Source organism: Hirundo rustica, chromosome 1 (assembly GCF_015227805.2).
Source record: "Hirundo rustica isolate bHirRus1 chromosome 1, bHirRus1.pri.v3, whole genome shotgun sequence".
In the NCBI taxonomy this organism is placed as follows: domain Eukaryota; kingdom Metazoa; phylum Chordata; class Aves; order Passeriformes; family Hirundinidae; genus Hirundo; species Hirundo rustica.
Genome location: NC_053450.1, coordinates 140,572,387 through 140,592,838, shown reverse-complemented (window position 1 = coordinate 140,592,838; position 20,452 = coordinate 140,572,387). Strand labels below are relative to the sequence as shown.

Here is a 20,452-nt window from a genome sequence, read left to right as displayed (position 1 = left end):
ATCACAACCCAGCACATCCTGGACTCTCAGCAATCTTATCTTTAAGGGCTAAGCAATGCTAGTGTAGATTTAGATTGAACATAAGGAAAAAAATTTTATAATGGTGGCAGTAACACACTCAGAGAAGTTGAGGATGTCCCTCCTTGTAAATGTTCAGTGTCAGGTTGAAAAATACTCTAAGCAACTTGATCTAGTGAAAGGTACCCTGCCCATGGCAAGGGGTGTAGGCTAAATGATCTTTAAAGGTCAAACCATTCTATGGTTCTGCACTTGGAGTTTGGTTTGCATTTTTTTAATACAGCTGCAAAAATTTGGGTAACCACAGAGCACTTTGGTCCTGATATGCATGTTTAATTGTCTCTTTTCAAGTAATGGACTTCCAGTACACATGTGACACATAAAAAGAGGGTTGGAGGTTTCTTTTGTTCATGTGTTTTGCTGTAGCACAAAATTTAACTAACATTTTTTGTAACTTCAGGGCTGTGGAGAAAGACTTCTTTTCCTGTGATACCGTTAATATTCCCTGCAGCATTAACATGAGTGGGTTTAATCTTCAATGGATGTAATGTTTTAAGATGACAGAAATTAACAAAATGCCATTAAGTTCAGTCTTAGGCCTCATTTTTGAAACTGTATTTAAATCTCCACTTATAACCCTTGTCTACTCCTCAAAAAATCAGCCCTTGTTAACTCCTCAAACACCCTTTAGCAGCAGATGAGGTAAGGCTCCAGCTAAGGGGCTTGGGTTTCTGTCCCAGAATTTAGATGCTCTGTTGGTTATTTCCTTGTTCTAGGTGATTACAAGAGGAAGAAACAACTGCTGCAGAAGGAGTCACCACCACCAGTTTACCAATGCCCATCCACTCTCCAAACAATAGCTGCTTTGGAAAAACTGTCCCAGCTGTGTCCCCTCCCAGACTCTTGGGCCACCCCAGTCTAGTCCCTGCAGGGCACAGAGCAAATTCAGAGGTGGCCTTGACACTGCACAAGCACTGTCCAACAACAGCTAAAGCCTTGCTCTGTTACCATGGTCTTGGTCACGGATCTACAACACAGCACTATACATGCTGCTATGAAGAAAATGAGCTCTGTCCCAAACAAGCCCATTGCAAGAGTTTATCCCAGACAGTCTGAAGGTTTTCTGATTTGTTAAGTGATTTCATGCTCTACTGATGAAGAAAGTTTTAATTCTTTATTATAGTGCAAGTTTTTAGTTCTTTCATTAGGTTATGTGGCATGTTCTGAATTTCTTCTAACTTTCAGCTGTTCAGGCAGAAATATTTCCATGCCATTGGCCTGTATTTGAAATTCATGCTTCTGCTTTTTGGAAAAAAGGCTTAAAGGAGAATTGCTCATCTGTTGTGCTGAAACTTTTTGCTGTGGCAAATTGGGCTAGAATTGAGATCTGTGAATATCTGTTTTTAAGCCTTCAAAGGCTTGCTTTGATTCTTGTAATGTTCTCTTAGAGGCCTTTCTACAAACACTTATTTTATATTTGAGGCAATTTAATGTTACTGTGGGGATTGAAATGCTCATTGCAAACTTTGAATATTTAGCTATGATTTATTAATTTCTATTTTGTTTCTAAAATACATAATGCTAATTTCTTAACAGGATTCTGTCTCTTAACTGCAATTCCATTGGTATGACTGGAATGTGATTTAAAGGCTGTATGTGTTCTAGGGTTTCCTACATCTTGTGTTCATCGTGCCATGTATGTTCATAAGCACATGCAGAGTTGTTCATGTATTTAAGTTCCTTACTGTACCAAAGCTGCAACGATAAGGATTAAAGGAAGGTTTGGGAACAAATTTTTTTGCATTCAGTCTGTATTTTTGTCCTGTCTAAATTGGCTTGCAGACCACCACTGAGTGAAGATAAATCAAAGAGTTGGCTACTTTCTGTTACTTTCATGTGATACAGTATAGTTCTGGTAGGAGAAAAGGAGGGAGTTAAACAATCTTTTAATTAAAAGTCTACATCAAGCAAAATATGCATTCCCTGTCAGCAGAGATGATGGTGTAATTATAATTTCTGAATAGTTTTAATAGTTATTTTCATTTGTTTCTTTGTAGCCCATAATTTCTTTTTTTCATTCTTGCTTATTTATTTTACCTTGACTTAAAGTTGTTGGTAGATTTAGACAATGAACTCAAGAGTCTAAATCCCAGAGTTAAGGTCATACTATTAGTGATCAAATGAAAACCCTCATTCTTGTCTTGACATCTTACTGTGTTAATGTTGGAACTATTCACAAATGTGTCTTTTACGGTCATGAGTGCCTTGGAATGGTTTTTTCTTGCTTCACATATTTCAGATGCAGAGCACAAATTGCAGATTAAGCCAAAACTAGCACTTACTCCTCCCTCAACAGTTTTTCTTTTTCCGTTCTCTTAATCTGCTGTGGCTTCTTCATGTATAGATGCTCCTCTTTGTAGTAGCACCACTTTGTAGTGGTGCCACTAGTGGAATTAAATAATTTTTTGCAAATGTACGTGAACCTGAATCTTTGGTGGATAGTTAACAGCTTCTCTGTGTTCAAGAGTCTTCCAGTTATCCATCCATGTAAGTGACTAAGCCAATAAATACAGCAGCTGCATGTTTTTTGTCAGTGCTTTGATTTCAGACACTCTCGCTGTTGGATGTATGATGAAAAATACAATGAAGAGAACAGTTAGAGGAGATGTTTTGCCAACTGTTATGGACTTTCTACAACAATATACTCAATGCCTGTCTTCTAGACACATCTTGATGATTTCTGTCTGTGTTTATATTGACATTTTAGTTCAGATCACTAGTGCATTTTTTAAAGCAATTTCCCATCTTCTCAACTTCTGCTGCTTTGGTTTTACATCAGCAGTCCAGTATATGAAATGGGTTCCTTTCTGCTGAAACTAAACAAGCAGATTAGCTGCTAATAGGTATTCAGCAGGCAAGACTAGGATAGTCCAGAGAAAGACCCTAGAAATGTGTATGATGTGGTGCTAAATCGAGCTTTTCAGGTATGGTATCTTTACGCTGAGTGATATCTCATCTCATAAAATAAAACCCAGGTAAGGGGATGTTTATGTAATTCACAAAGAGCATATGAGCTTCTGATGTTTCTCAAAAGAAGAAGCATTCTGGTCCAGAATTGCTCTTCAGCACCTCTTGTCAGGAAGGTGACATTACCATAAAAAGGCTCTTATCTAGAGGCGTTGACATGTCTGAGTAGTTGGTGACAACCGCTGTGTGGTCGGTAGAACATTTTCGAACTGCGTGTGTGACAGTTCTTTTATGTGCTGGTATGGCTCACTGATGGCCAGTGCTTTTTAGGTTACAAGTGTTTGTGCATTGTACTCTTACTTGCACTTTTTTCCTATGCCGAGTGTTCTTGGCAAAAAGACTAAGTTTGTCTTCTGTTAGCGCTTTGGCATCTTTGGTACACGCTTATCCGACTCCCCTGTTTTATTTTCAATCATATGAAATTAGAACTGTACATGGAAATTAAGAAATCTAAAAGGTGAAATTAAACTAATTTTGTAGAACTCTTCACTTAAGTAAAGATTTTTATTTTTTGACTTAGAAAGCTCCTCTTGGGTTTTGAAATAGTCCAGGCTGAGGACACTAGTCTGCTTTATTATAGAAAGCTTAATTCAGTCTCTCTGAGAAAATCCTGAAACTATTTTTCTTGCTTGCAAGTGTGCCAAAAATTATATAAATTTGCAAATTATTATTTTTCCCTCTTGGGGCATAACTTCAGAGTAGATTGTCAGTTTTTGCAGAACCTCATAGATCTTCTTACTTTACAGTGAAAAGAATAGGTAGTCATAAAAAAAAAATAAAGTCCCACAACTTAGTCATCTGTTCAGCAGAACAGCTTTTTATGTTTTATTTACAATATATAATTCTTGCTTTAGCAGACTGGGTCTCATCTGTTGAGAGATTTTCAGCATTGAGGCTTTTACATGTAAATGTCAGAAGAACTTAAAACAGATGTACTGTATTTCCTATTTTTAAGCACAATACAGTCCTATATTTTCCATATTTTGTATAAGTTTCTAGTAGAGAGGAAGAAATGGTATTAAAGTTACTGGACATCCGGTATCACTGCTCAATGTAAGCTAAAGTTGTCTTTTGTATTAAATAGAATGCTTTAGATTGAAGCCCAAACAAATGGCTGCAAATATGATACGTCTTATCTTGAGTAGGTGAATGCTCTCCCTTCTGCTATTGAATCCACTCTCATGCTTCTCTCAAAGTGTTCCAGGGTGGTTTTATTTTCTGCTAGAGTTTAATTTCATTGAGTGATGTTTGTAAAGGGGCAGAGTATTTGCATCACCTTGTCATGTTTTGCTTTTCATTTCTGTTTGGCTACTTTCCATTATTCATCTTCATCAATGTAGTCACTTAATCTAGGTATTCAGATTTCAAATTCTACGTGTATAAGAATTGAAATTTGGAAATGCAGTGCTTGGTGTGCATATGTTAGCATGATGTAAAAAATTCATATTTGGGAAAATAATTAACTGAAAGACAGCATGTGGTGAAGTTGCCAAAGCATATGGCTGCATTCACAGTAGTTTCTTAAAATGTTTGTCATAAATGCACTCCTTCATCACCCTGAAGTCTGGCAAATTCAAAGGCCACTAGGGGAGCTTGCACATGTGCTCTGTCATTCTTAAAAGACAGCAGAGATGACCTAGTGCCCAGTGAGTAGGAAAAGGCAAGTGCTATACTCGTCTTCAAAAAAGGCCTAAAAATGCAACGTGAAGAACTAGAGGCCAGTCAGCAGTGCTGTGATCTGTGGGGAAAATTATGGAACAAATCATCTTGGAATACATTTTTAGACACAGGGAGGGAAAAGTTGACTGAAAAAGCATTTTTGTCTCACTTAAATATTTCCTTTAGCAGTGGAGTTGCACTGCATCTCCTGCCTTACTACATTCAGGAATATATTATATAAAAGGGCTGTATGCAATATGGCTACATGACTGATCCAGAAGTTAGAGGTGTGAGGTAACTGTTTTTATGATGCATGTGGTAATTTTATACTAATTTGAAAGGTAATCCCTGTATTGCACATTGATTGCATCTTGGTGCACAGACCAGTGGTTTTTAATTTCCGTAGGTATATCCTTTAAATAACAAAGATGTGAAAGACAGATGTTACCGTCTAATGATCTGATTTTAAAAATTCATTCTAAAAATAAATTCAACTAAGAAGGCAAACGATTGTCAAATAAAATCAGATATTTGGGGGAAAAAACCCACTGTGTATTGCATCTCAAGTGGAAGTGAGTTGAGGTTGCAGAGTCTGTTACCATAGACCATGAAATGTTTATACCTAGAGTCACTCTTTGTTCTAGAACAGTAAACTGATAAAATTTTTAACCTGATGCAGCAAAAGCCTATATCTAGAACTGTCTATAGCAGTTAAAATTTCCAGTTTACTTGTTTAGCTTCTGGTTCTTTTTGTTAGGCAGTTACTCTCTACAACTCCTAATCAAATAAAGCCTTAATGATTGTCCTTCAGTGCTTAATTGGAATCTAGTATCCACTCCTGGAAAAATAAAAATTTGTTTTCAGTCATTTCTGCAATTTCTGGCTATAGACAGAGCCAATAGCTAGTTCAGGTTACACTGTGCCACCTCTTGAAAGCCTGTTTTTGTTGCACGAATTTACAATTGTCTAACTTTTTTCTCAAAAAATGGGTTAAGTAAGGCTGTCTCCACACTTTTTTGTTTTGTTGACTTTTTCCTTTTATTAATTTCAGTGGTAAAGGTATGTACAGGTTGTCCAGGATAAAGGCAGCTTAATTGGCAGTAGCATTTCTATTTTCTTTGAGAAACTAGGGGGTAACATAGACAACTGCTTCTGATCTCAAAGCTGAAAGAAGCTCAATCTGGATAAAATCAAAATGTTGTTGAAGCAATCAAAAAATGATGATGTTGAAGATTTTTTGATTTACTATGTCTTTAATTATTCAAGTTAACAGTTCAAGTAAATCACAAATTTCTGCCAAACTCAGGGAGCTGCAACTCCCACCTTGTTTTGTTTAGTTTTTCTGCTTTATGACGGAGAAATACGAAGCTGGCCGGTCATTTACAGTTTTGTGAAATCTAGTATGAATTAGTCTAAGTAATTGCTAAGTAAACAATGTCTACATAAGTGATGTAAAATTCAGATTCATGCTGTGTAGACAGTAGTGCTTTCCATGTAGTTTCCAGATGAGAACAAATTATTTTACAGTTTATAAATTAAGTGACTGTAGTGCCGTAGTGCTTCACCATGATATGTCAGACCTTCAGCATCCTTTAAGTAACGACATACTGAAATAATCTTGTTAAGATTGCAGGAATGATGAAGGAATCAATCAAGACTTAGACCTTACTATGCCATATTGTATTAAAATGCTCTTTACTCCGAAAAATATGGAGTCTAAATGAGGAAAAACAGATGTGGACTTAGGGTTATGAAGCACAGCAGAAGACAGGAAGAATGGCCAACACGAGTGTCACTGACATGACATTACCTTGTTATGGACATATTTGTGAAAGTTCAGTGTAAATTAAAAAGAATGGACTTCAAGAATGAGCTTTAAATTAAAGAGTGAGGGAGTCCTAGGCAGTGAGAGGAGTGAGTGCTGCTGGGGGAGAAATAAGCAGAGAAAAGCAAATGTGGAAGAAGGGGGGAAGGCAGGAGGGAACACTTGGTGCAAAATGAAGATGATCTGGTCAATCCTGAATAGTTTCAATGTGCAAAGAGTGGTTTGGTCACACTTTAAATCTGTCCTGCCCTCCCCCAGCAGTGTGCTGGGGAGTGCAAGAGTATCATTGGGGATCCTGTTTCCCAAGGACATGAGGGAGTCCCCAGCCAAGTTCTGCACCCCACAGCTTCCACCAGACCTCATTTTCCCCTCCTTGCCAAGCACAGAAGTCCCCAATTTAGCTCCTTCTGCAACTCCTCCAGCCATCTGGAGTTCATGCCTCCATCAGAGCAGCAGAACTAAAGCACAGAATCTAAGAATGGGATATATTTGCATTAATACAGACTACTGTTGTCTTCTTTTTTTAGCTTTTAATTAATATTTGTATATCCATTTATCTTCAGGAAAATAATGTGAATTAATAAAGTTAAATGTTTAATATAGTCTTTTAAGCTATTCTGAAATAGCTACGAAGAAACTTGTTAGAAGTCTTAAAATACTTTGGGTCTTAAAAGCATTCATACTGGAAAAAATCTAAATTTTGAAATGCATAGCTTGTGGAGGAGGGAAGAGGGTGGTGTTTAAATAATGATGTATCCTTTCTTTTTGTAAGAACCAAAGCACAGTGCATCTTTAATGTTGATAATTATTCATTAACAACCTTAAATGCTGAAGAACTACCTTTTTCTTTCAGATGTTCATGTTTCAGAATTCATATCAGCACTGTTTTACCCTTGTTTCTGAATTATTTTAATGACGGCAGCCGCTCCATCAAGTTGTCTGTCAAGATGTGGGTGGCAAGCTATTATTTCACTTCATAAATCATAATTTACAGGGGTTTTTATATCCATCTTGGGGATAAACACTTTATGCTTTGTGTTTTCAGCAGCAATATAAAATGTAATTGATACTTGAAGCAATATGTTAGAAATATGGACAGAGAAAGCCAGGAGAGAAAAATCACAAATGTTTAGTTTTTCTGTGGGTTGGTCTGCATGCTGAGCATTTTTTCCATCTGATTTCATATTTTTAGCACTTCAGCAGAGGATGATGATGAATTGCATTTACATGATTGCTGCCTGTAGGTTACTATAAGGATGCTTAGTTACAGACAGTCAACAGACTCAACAGGGTTATTTTGTACCATTTCTCATACTTCAAAATAAACTTATCACTTTGTACTATTGTCTTCCAGATTCATGAAAAACTGCATTATTATGAAAAACAGAACCCGATGCCCATACTCCATGGTGCAGCAGCCTTGGCAGATGATGTAAGTGTCCCCTGCTGAGATCACTGGTACCAAGTCTACCAAAAAACTGTCTGCAAGCAGAACTCTTCATAGTGCAAACATATGAATGTGATCCTCTGAGCAGCAATCATAAGAAGCTGCAAAGGTTTCCAAAGCTTCTGTCATCACTGGGCTTGTTGCTGATATTACTTTGATTTTTATTCACTTGCATGTTATAAAAATATTGGATCTAGATAGCCTCTTATTCTGCCTTAGTAACTAAGCAATAAAAATTAAAGGTTGGAACTCTGCTGGGAGGGGAAAAGCTGTCAGCTATTAGTGTTTTGAGAAAGTCATAGACAAGAGGAATGCTTTGGAAAAAAAAAGACAAATGAGATAGCACTGCTGACAGAACATGAGAAATGACAAATAATATTACAGAAATGAAACATATGAAATGCCTAGGATGGAGACTTTTTGGGAAAAAAAAAATCAAAACTATATAAGAAAAAGTACAGTAGTGATTTATTGATATTGGAGCTTTCCAAATTACCTTCATAACCAAAAAGTAAATTGTAAAAGTGGTCAGCATTGATGGAGTAGTTAATTTCCTGTTACTATAATTTTTATTTTCAAAAAAAAAGTCCAACCTGCCATTTCTTGCTATTTGGTTAATTCTAGGATTCAGATGAATTGTGAACACACCTGTATAAACTATGACTGAACCTGAGGTAGGCCAGAATAGAGAAATGTTTAATAAACTGTGGTTTAGGTGAAATCCAGAGATCTTTGTTGCAATTGATGATGTCAGCTTGCTTTTTGGAAAAGGCAATATGTATTAGGATCCATTTCAAATCAGCATGTTTGAAACTTCACATACTTTATAGATGTTTTAAAATCTGAAATATCTATTTATATAATTAATAGATTTTGGTTTTTAAATTTTACAAATTACTAGATGTTGAGAATTGAGATAGGTATCATTTTAACAAAAAACCTAAAACTTACTTGAAGACTATTGAAAAAAGGATACATGGTAATTTAATCATGTTTCAGTAGGAGGAGAGCTATACCCTGTAACATACCTGTTATAATAATACATTAGACTTGGCATATATTACTACTATTTTTTTAACCTTCACATAGCTTTAAATATTGTTGATAGTAATTTTGCAAATTAGAAGGCTGGTTGAAATTCTCTTCATTAAGTTCTTGCTGACATATTAATAATCCTTGCTAATATTTGTGTCGTGGATCTCTGGGCTAATAGTCTTAATAAAAATAATTTCTTTTTTTTGGATGCAAAACTTACGTTTTGATACTTTCAGAAATGCTGAGCAATCTCATTCTTTGTTCAGAATTTAAATGTAAATCCATTTGAAATGTATAGTTTTGGAAATCTCCAAATTAAAGTACTCTGTCACTCCTCAGTTGAGACAGGTTGGGGCTTTTAACCCTATGAACGTATCATTATGTACATATGGTAGTATTTTTAAGTGTACATGTTGGGACATGATTGTGTCTAGGCATCTACCTACTTCAAATGTACAGCTTCTTTTTAATAGATGCTCTTGCTGCTTCTTCATTAATTATGTGTAGGTGAACTGTGGCTTTTATGGGCACTGTCTCATGAGGTAAGGGTGTCCTATGGTGGCTGAAGTCAGGCCAGCACACTGCAGGATATTCTATGTTTTGGTAGCTATCAGCAGATTTTGAGGAAGTAAAATTACATGCAGTGGGCTCACAAAGTTTCAGGTTTAAAGTGCTATTCATTTTTTGGCATGCTCGTCTGACTGGTTGTCAACTTCAAGTATTTAAGAGCATGTTGGTGTTATTAAACACACTTTCATTTCAATAGGTTTTAAATTAATATTTTCCCTTCCTACTCATAGTAATTGTTCTATAGTTAAAGAAGGAGATATTCGTACTAACAAGCAGATATCTCCTGCTTGATTTAAAACCTGAGGTGCTGCTATCATAATAAACTGTTTAAGGAGTCTATTCTTATTCTTGTGTTATTTTTAAAGCAGTTTTAGAAGCAACAATTGTGGCAAGGCTTTTTCTAAACATTTTCATATTCCCAGCTGCAGTACCATCTCTCTCCTCTCCCCTAGGTACTTTTAGTCTGAATTTCCCATCAGACATTCTGTTTGCCTGTTATTTTGGAGCAGCTGTGTCTGACTAAGGGCTCAATGATTTCATGCAAACGATCTAAATATCTCTCCTGGTTCCAGCCAGGAGAGGGTTAATTTTTTGCACTAGCTGGGAGAGGGCATGGTTAGGACATGGAGGTTATTCCATAACTTCATGTCAGTTCAGAGTTCATGAAAGGGACTCTGTTCCAGAAAGGAAGGGTTTGTTCCAATCAAGAAAAGGGGGTGGAGAGAGCCATCTCATATTGTCTATTATCAGGGAGTTTTTCCATATGAATAATTTATTTTCTTACACCTCTTGTTGGTAATATTGTTGCTATTATTTAGTAATGGTATATACATACAGCATAGTACATTGTCTTATAGTGGTTTCCAGTAAATTGTTCTTATCTCATCCTGTGATCATCTTGCATTTGTGCCTCCAGTTGGAGACAGAAGGGAAAGTGATGCATGTTTCTAGCGGCAGTACTAAATTGGAGAATTCCATTCCTAAATTACAACAAAATCACTGGCAGGATAGGTAATGTAGTAAATAAGGCCTCAAGGTTGGTAGAAAGACTGTTCTGCTCAAAGGAGTTTCAGAACTTTCTCCAGAAGCTTTAAAGAGCAGTCCCTGGTGCTCCTCACCTTGCCAGCCTTACTCCACATCTGGCCCTCTCCCTTGCTTTTTTTCCCCTTCTCTTTAGTGGCAGCTTTTCATAAAGAGCTTGTTGAAATGTTGTGGTTCCCTCAAGAGATCGTAGAGGATGTTTTCAGACAGCCTTTCCTGCAGTCTTTAGCATAGGAGGAGATTGCACAGTGTCAGTGTGTCTGGGTATGCCATGTAGCTGGTAGCTGTTTCAAATCTCAGCACTTTAACAACAACAATAACAAATAAAAATCCAGTCTAAACCAGCTGAGGTGGTATCTGCTAATCTGAAAATGACTTCATCTTTCAATCTTTGGTTTTCCTCCTTTTCTATCACAAGGTATTAAATGTGCCTAAAACTTTAATGAAAATATTTGGAAAACAATATAAATCACATCTAGGAAAACAAGTTTTAAATTATTTTATCTCTGAAAAACATTTTCTAAATTAAAATATTAAAATGTCTGTTAAAGCAGTAATGAAGAATTTTTTCTCACTGTTCTAAACCTTATTATGTATGTTCATTTGCATTTGTACCACCAAAGCAAACACCAGTTCTGCTGGAGTTATTACTTGTGCAATTCCTCTGAGAGAGAAATGCTGAAATGGTCATTCTGCTGAGTGGTTGCTTGTGTCCATCTGTGAAACACAAACTAATAGATCTTATTCTCCAGTGACGGGCAGTATAATCTAAAGAGTACAAAGACAACCAAGCATAACCCATATCATAGACCTACTGTCATACAGAATATTTTCAGCTTTGTAGGGCTTTTCCACCATTGCGGACTCAATTGCAGTCAGACACAGCTGGCTTTGTGTCTAAAAATAAGTATTTAAAGTATATTATATAAGTATTTATATAAATATTTAATTCTGAACTTTCTTACAGAGACTGTTTTCTAATCTTTTGGTACTGAGACACAAATACTGTTAATGCAAGCACAGAGGTACTTGGCTGGATATTCTTATGAATTGTAGTTAAAAGTCTATAGGATGGCAGGTGATGAATTTTTGATACTCTGTTTAATTTGAAGGTTAAAAGAAAAAATGGTATTCAAACTATGTTTGATGTCTGTAATGGCTTCTTCAAATAGATTTGTCTATTATATATAATTATGCAAAAGATACATCTATCCATTTATCTTGAAAATGTTTACAAAATGAGAGTAAAAATTTAAAATTTGGTCAGACAAATAAAATTATGTGCTGCAAATAGCCAATCTGTCTTTGAGATATTTTTATGATACTGATTTAATGCAAAGAAAACAAGTGATTATCTGAAATCATGTTTTGCATTATGAGTGATGTAGCTTCAAAATTTTAAACTTAAGTTCAGTGTTGTGAAATGCATTTTGGCTTTTCCTTCTTCCGGAAAAATAGTTTGAGTCTAAAATCCTGCAGTAAAATATGTCTCTTGAGTCCAAATTAGTTGGGAATGGCATGATAAGAAAAACCCAAGACATGAGCCAAATAGCCGTGGGATTAAAAATTAAACTGCTGCTCTATTGTTCACAAAGCCACAATTTTGTAGTATAACCAAACATAAATTACTGATCTTGTTTTTAGGACACAGTTTGTGCATTTTACAGGCTTGAATTGCTGATGACCTGTTATAAATTATATTATGATTAACTCGCTTCACGTTTAACAAGCTCCTTCCAGTGTATGTGTAAACATAATAAAAGGTTCAGATTGCTTGCACTGTAGGGGCACTTTGCTTTCTTATCCCAGTCCTAAACAGCACAGCTACTGTGGGTTTTTGGAAGCAGTGTGGATTTCACCACCTCATTCGAAACTGTTTTTTATAGACAGTGTCAAAGTTTGATCCAGTCATTTTTACAAGCAGTTCTTTGTCTGCACGCAAAGGACCATTCACTTAAATGAAGTGCTGGGATTTACCCCCTTTGCTATAAATCAGAATGTGATCTGGCTGCACCCTTGCCAGAAATGATTACTTGTGTTAAACTGAGCCAAAAGGCCTGGCTTAAATCTGGTCCACTGAGGGCCAGAAACAGAAGCGCAGTGATTGATGGTGTTTTCCTTCATGTTGCCTTCTGTTTGAACATGCTGGAAAGCAATAACCTTGAACAAGATAGATTCTGGGTTGTCAGTGATGCACTGGGTAAAACAATGCTTTGCTAATGGTCTTTGTGTTGATTCAATCTCCCACCCAGCTGGCTGAGGAGCTGCAGAGCAAACCACTGAGCAGCGAGATCAGAGAGCTGTTGAAACTCCTTGCAAAACCCAATCTCAAGGTGAGGACGAGTTGCGCCTGCATAGTGTGTTCTGCGTGGATGTGTGCATCTACTTCCTTGGGCTGTGTGTGGGTTTGTCTGCTTTAACATGTACTGTTTAAAAATGTGTGCAGTGTTAATCAGAAATACCTGGGATGAAGAAACACATTTAATGTTGTCTATAAATTATTATGCTATTACTTCTGCTTATAAAAGGAGTCACTTATTTGCAAAGGATATTTTTCAAAATAGATAATTTCTTTTTCTTTGCTATCTTCTAATGCATGTGCTTCGTAAGTTTGTTAAAACTGTGCTTTTACTAAAAGGTTGTCAGTCATATCATTGATAAGGGGTGTAGCTGGGTATTCAGGACAAAATTCATGGATGATAGTGTTTTTAAAAAATCAAAGTTTGAAAACTTTCCATAAAACTCCTGGGGTTCTCTCTGGTGATTTTGGGGAACTTAATACCTTTTATCTGACAGACTAGAGTACCACTGAAGCACGGAGGTTGAATGGAAATTGTCTGGTTCAAAGTACTGCTCTAAGCAGGGTCACAGCATGTTGCTGAGGGCTTTCTCCCATCAGGTCTTGGAAATAAATGCTTGGGAACAGACATTCTACAATTACTCTGTGTGGCCTCTTCCAATTCCTGGTTACCCTCTTAGTGAAAACGGTTTCCTTATATCCAGTCAGAACCTCCTCTATATATCATTGTTGATGCACAGGATCATATTATTTTTCCATTGTTAAGAGAAAGAAGAGTTCAGTGGCTTTAGGTGTCTATTGAAATGGTAATTAAATGCAGCAGTTGATAAATTGAATGAAAACGGCAGAGTGGGAAAGGAGCACCTTTAAAGACAGTTGCTCTTTTATCTTAAGTATAAATACTGATCTCAAAACCTGAGAAACTATGGCATCTTCAAAGTGCCGCAAAGTTTCAAAGATCAGTTACACTTGCTTTTTGACGATTTTTGCACTGATTTTTGCTTTCTCCATAGTTTGTAGAGTGACAAGCTGTTTTTCTTTGAAGGGGTAAGTAATGCCAGTGGCATATTAGAAGAGGAATTAGTGCATGAAATTGCAAAGATCCTAAGATTCGCTCTAGGTATTTTCTTAGTGACTGTCCACGTGTACTTCATACTTCTGAAGCTTTGGTGGGTTGAGTGCAAAGACAGCTCCTTTGCCAAAATTGCATCTCTCCATTTCCTTTTCTTGCTTTCTCTCATTCCCTCATGCACTCTTGCTGTCTGTTCCTTGGTAGCAGTGAAAGGCAGTGTGATAATCTTACTGGGATTTCAGGGAAACAAGTGCCTTCCCCTCAGAGTGGTTAATGTGATTGAACAACTGCAGTAACTTAACAAATGTCTTTCTTGGCTGCAGGGGGAGAGGGCCAGCTGCAGGGTACCAAGCCTTTTGCGTGGCCAGACTGCCTAATCCTGTGCAAAGTGCACAATTCCCTGCCCTGCAGGGGCCTTGCAGGTGTTTGTGTTGCCCCTTGCAGGTGTTCGTGTGATGTGGGGGTAAGAACTGACGGTATGCAAGGTATTTTGCTTGTCCATTATCCTCTCCCCCTGCCATGTCATGGAAAACATGCCTCAGAGTGATGGTAAATTATCACTGCTCTCTCCTCCATCATGTTGACCAGATGACTGTACTGCATTCATTCAGAGGCTGTCGTTGAGGTTCTTCTCTTGATCTCCCCTGCTCTCTCTTGGAGGGAAAAGGAAAGGAAGAACGTTTCTGGGACTCAGTACTTCCAGTTCCTCCCCAGAGATGTCCTAGTCTCTTCAGTTGTATCTGAGCTTATGCCGTACATTGCATAAGTGTTTCTAGCTCTTTGCTATTAGGTTTGTTGCTAGAGAAGGTTTCTTGGTTTCATTCTAGGTTCTTGGGACAAAATGATGGCTAGAACAGCTCTTTTTCACACACCTGAAATTACTTGGGGTAACTGATCTGTCTTTTCCAATGATGTTCCATAGACTATCTAAAAACATACATGGCTTAATTTGGGATTACCTTAAATTGGCTGTACATTACTTTGCAGGGGAAACTTTCCTTTTCTGACCAGATTTATAACTGCAATGTTAGCTGGAGCCAGGAGAGCTTCCACTTTCCTACAGCTCTGCTCTAATGTTTATGGCATGGTGAAGGATGCTTAGGATTAGGTAACTGCACTACCTCACTGCCTCCAAAAGTCTGATGGTGTAAAGGGTCAGGTCTAGCAAGGTGTTTATAACTTTGCAGCTTTGGTTAACAGGCCAAAAAAGGCTGGGAGAGGTTTCTAGTCATGTCTGATTAAATAAATATTTCTATATTTTAATTCTGTATTACAAAATTCTTTCATTGAATGTATTTCTGAGTGTTTGCATCTGATGAGTAAAATTTTTGACAAGTTTGTGGTGCTTGTCGTTTTCATCCACAGAGGAGTTTTCTAAAGAAGAAAGTAGTTTCTCTGAGGCAGTTATACTTACCAGGCCTGAGATTTTCAAAATATCCTAGAAGTAATTCCAAGGTTTTGTCAGGTGCATTTTCTTCTGAAAAGAAAAATAAATTGGGCATTTCTAGTCTTCTAAAAACTGCATGAAGTATCCAGTTACAGAGCGGTGGTTTTTTTCCCTGCTCTCAAATGTGGCATCACTTAACATAATTAAATGAACTAATAATGATTGTGGTTTATCTTTTCTGATTAAAACAGAACTCTGGAAGTAGAACAGAGCACATTGCTCTGGGAAATCAAGTGGATTTGTTTAACTGTGTGTTAGACATTTCATTTGCGTTCTGGATTTAAAATATAATTGTGTAGCCCTGTGGACACAGGCCAGCCACACTTATTATTTTTAATTTCCAGCCCTGAATAAGGACTTAGGGTTAGCATTCTTTAATCTTGCTTTACCTTGTTAAAGATATCAAGAAACAGAATAGTATTTCCATACCCTAGAACCTAAATCCAGTTGAATACTCTATTTTATTTTTAAGCAGACCAGAAATTAGCCCTTTGAAATAGAAGTATAGAATAACCTGAGTTGAAATGGGCCCACAAGGATCATCGAAGTTCAACTCCTGTGCCCTGCACAGGACACCCGAAGATTCACGCCATGAGCCTGAGAGCATTAACCAGATACATTCAACTGGCTTTTTCACATTCAGGCTTGGTGCTGTGACCACTTCCATGGGAACCTGTTCCAGTGCACAACCGCCCTTTGGTATCCAACCTAACACCTTCAGGCCATTCCCTCAGATCCTATCACTGGTCACCACAGAGGTGAGATCAGTGTCTGTCCCTCCTCTTCCTCTCATGGGGAAGCTGTTGGCTGCACTGAGGTCTCCCCTCAGTCTCCTCCAGACTGAACTGACCAAGTGACCTCATCCACTCCTCATATGGTTTTACCTCCAGACCTTTCACCAGACAGAAACAGCGTGTTCAAAAATCTAAAATACATTTGCAGAGAGCTGGGCAGGCAGACTCAAGCCTGATCTGCTGGTGTTTCAAATCACCCAAATAAATCCTTGCTTGGGTCTAAACACCATTCCAACCGGAGCTACACAGCCCTGCCTGCAGGCTGGCTTGGCCTGACCTGTAAGTTTTGTTTCTTCAAGGTATACATCTTCCTGCAGTTTAATAAAACCAACCATACAAAATGCCCATGCACCTCACACGCACACACAACAATGGAAGTTTCAATACAAGTTGGGATATACATGAAAAAATGGTATTTCTGATTTAAGAGAGGACACTCCTGTGAATACTTTTACAAAATATGAAAAAGAAGTAAGTATTCTCAGCTTTAGTGGTTTATAATTTGGCAAAATTAATGGAATTTATGTGACAGTAAAAAGGAATGTCTTTAAAGAAGAGAGTTGTACAGGATTCTGAAAATAATGACAAAAAAAAAAATGATTCATCAGGTAGGCACCAGTGCAATTGAGAGAGGTGTGTCTATAGAAATTCGGGGTTATGAATCTGGAAGTACTGCTGTTGAGAGCACTAAGCTTTTTTTGGTTTTAATTCTCTATAGACAAAATATATTTAATTATTACACTACTGTGTAAATTGGAACATATAATTGGAAGACTAAGATTCAATATGCTGACACAGACACTGACTTAGAAAGGAATTTAATTTTGGCTATTTAATGAACATGTCACAAGAAAGTTAGCAAAATGGTCTTATCTGTTAGTAGGGATGGAAATGGGAAGAAGTGAAGTGGTTGCGATAGTAACTGTCATAACAGGACGGAGTTCCAGTTAGGAACACTGTAAGAAAGGAGGTGTACCAATGACAGATGATCAAGCTAAGAATGAAAGACTTTAAAGCTTCCAAATTCTCTTCCACATTTTTCTAAAATCTGTCTTGAATAACTAGGTTTCAGTTCCTTTTCTAACAAGCTGGAAAAAACTGTGTTATTTTTGGGATGGTGCCGTAACAGAAGAGCATAATTGTTATTTTTAAAAAAAATTATTTGAAAAACTGAAACAAATGACTATAGGAATTAACGTTTTAGGCACTTTATTGCTGTAGCTGTAAACAAAAAAGACTGTTAAAGAATGAACCATCTCCTAGTCCTTTGAACGATGTTATCCCAGTTATACTAACTTTGAGACAGGCTTGGGACATCTTACTCAGATCTAAATAACATTTAACTTTGTCTTTATAACAGCAATTACATTTGTGATCATTACATATCAAAATAAGAAATTTACCATTGAAGTTAATCTCTATTAGGGTAAATTAAGTGTGTTTTGATTACATAAAATATGTCCTTTGTGGTCATTGGTGTAATAGACAGAACAATAATTATTTCAAAAGTTAGTGCCACTGTGCTAGAACTACTCTGAAGAATGTTTATACCTTTATGACCTGGAGGAGATGAAGCTGTTCCAATGGTGGTTCTCCCTGTTCAGTGGAGTTTAAATTCTGTGTGCTGGAAGGTTTGCCAGCTGATAGTCTGAAACATAAACCAGGTACCTAAACAAGGCCCCCCGGCAGGACTGTGTATGAGTTCAGTCCTTCATGGTGCTCAAGAATGTAAGGTATCTGGGTCACTTTGGTGCTCTGTACCCATAGCCATAGAGGGAGCAAGAGGGGGACATGTAGTATCTTTCTTGTCTTCTCTTTTATTACCATAGAATGATGAGAATTTTGGAAGTTAACTTTAAGATTACTTGCAGAGTGAAGGGAAAACTGTGCTTGTATGACTGGGAATGTTACTGTTCATACAAAATACAGATTCTTTGTTTTAAGTTGGGGGGTGAGGGAACTTAATTGCTTTCAAATGGCGAAGATGCATACACCAGCAAACTGCTAGTAGGATTTAAGCTTGCTGTTTTATTTGCACTTCATTAGCAGTACATTTGACTTTCAGTTTCACAAAATAATTTGCATTTGTAAGTATTTTCATATAATTTCACCTCTTTGGCTTTCCTTCAGAATAGAACTGTGAGTTAAACAAAACTAAAACTGCAGATAATGAAGCCAGGGCACTTTGTTCTTCAAATACATGCTTCCTATATTTGATTAGGTTTCTTAAAAAAAAGAAATAGTGCTTCTTTGAACATGAAGCATACCTTTAATGTTGTCCTGTCCTGTTCTAGTTTTCTTGTATTTACTGGGAGGTTTGTAAATTCTACCCTTTATTTCATAAACAACTGCTGATACCATCACCCCTGCCATATGAGGCATACTAGGTTTGCATAGTGGCATGATAGACTGTTCAGATCAAAGTGTGCCTTGTTCTGTTAAAAAAGCAAACATTTTAAGCCTCTATCAGAAGAGCCTTCTAAAGCTGCCTTACAGTCACTGGTGAAAATCAACAATGTAAATTAATGTCCAGGAGACTGTGGGCTTTTTTCTAGAACTTTACCATACAAAGCACTGAAAGAAAGTATTGAGCTATAATAATATAAAACAAAATCCATTTTTGTTTTGAAAAGTTCATAAAGCATTTCATGTAGCATGTAATTAAAAAAAAAAAAGAATAGTTAATCTAAACTTTGTCTTCTTTCCAACATTTCCTTTGTAATTAGACCTGCTGAAGATTTTCCGTCAGGGCTTTTTCACTGAACTGTGTGTTTTCTGCAAAGTCAACATTTTCCACTGGAAATGGTTGAGATTTCCCTACAACTGTTCAGGTTTTGTATCTGAAGAAATAAAATACAAATTTCAGGTCCATTAAGATCTGAGCTACATTTGGGCTGCTACTGTGTCCTAGGAACTTGGGGGACCTTTAGGCCCTGTCATTTTAGACACCCGTCTTTCCAGATGTACCAATGAAAACATTCTACTTTTGCACACATCCTGGGAGAATGCTCTCCTCTTCATGACATATTTATACTTACAAATGGTAACACAAACTACAGTGTCTGTTTAAAAAGTGTAATTTCCCATGACCTTTAACTATTTACTCATCGGTTGTCTGCAAGATGTAATGGTAGGACCGGTTGTAGGAATTGTGCTCGTATATGAAGAGATTTTACTATACAAATACTTTAGATGTATTAATATGGTGAGCTGGAGTACAATGAACTTCCTATGTCAGCTGAAAAGTTACCTACATAATCTTTACTTGAAAAATCAAATGCCATTAATTTGTAAACCTATAAGAATGTGCTTGATTTTTGATGGTATGTTGTGAAGTATCAGCAGGGAGATAGAAATATTTATTTTCCCCGAGTAATAGGTGCAAATGATGCAGCAATCAGCAAGGACCACAGCATTGATGGTTTTATGACATTGGTTAATGGATTTATGACATTGGTTGATGGATAGATAGCGCATAGATGTTCTGAGCATACCCGCCGTGAAGTTGGGGCAGAGGGGGACAGTCCTGCTAGACTTTTGTTGTCAAATGACTGAAATCCTTCTGCCCAGTGTTTCGTGTCTTTAAACTATTTGACACTTTGGGTAACTATCCATCACATATTTTGGCAACCAGTTGGAGGAAAAATTATTTTATTTAAAACTCCTTTCAGCTTTAGACTTTGACTTCCGATTTCCATTTCTGCTTGCACCCGTAGCACCCATAATTTTTTTTTTTTTTTTTAAAATAAAGAAAACTCTCCTGGGTAAGGAGAGCTGGGAAAATATGTTGCTGTCTTTATTTTTGGAATGTTCATGTTACTGGGATAGCGTAAGTAAAGCAAAAATGTAATGGCGAAATAGTCCTTTTAAAAACAGCAAGAAAAGCATTGATTTTTCTCATCTGTCAGGCAGAAAAAGCAGTTGTGGCACACTCTTGTTGTAGGAACTGACATATAACAATATACACCATATTAGAAGCATAGAGACAAAATGATAGACAAGAGGTGAATGAATATACTTCATGTGTATATATTTAAGTAACAGCCATCACGTTACTCTGGAAATGCTCTCAGGTCCATCTGGTGATAACTCGGCTCATGTCCAGTACAGAGCTTGTCTGTCGATCTTAGACGTATGGATATGAGAATGCTCACTAGCTGCCAAGATATAATAAACAAAGTGATAGATAACATAAACAAAAGTGAAGCCAGGCAGGTT

At 37.0% G+C, this 20,452-nt stretch overlaps 1 protein-coding gene across 2 annotated transcripts in view; it reads left to right on the top strand.

The window, feature by feature from the left end:
• The window catches only part of MPP7 (MAGUK p55 scaffold protein 7), a 149,092-nt gene that overhangs the window by 75,820 nt on the left and 52,820 nt on the right, over nucleotides 1-20,452 (top strand). For both annotated transcript variants that reach the window (XM_040064993.2, XM_058420749.1), the window contains 2 exons: nucleotides 7,884-7,961; nucleotides 12,875-12,955. In XM_040064993.2, coding sequence (XP_039920927.1) covers nucleotides 7,884-7,961; nucleotides 12,875-12,955 — 159 coding nt within the window. The remainder of the gene's footprint in view (nucleotides 1-7,883; nucleotides 7,962-12,874; nucleotides 12,956-20,452) is intronic.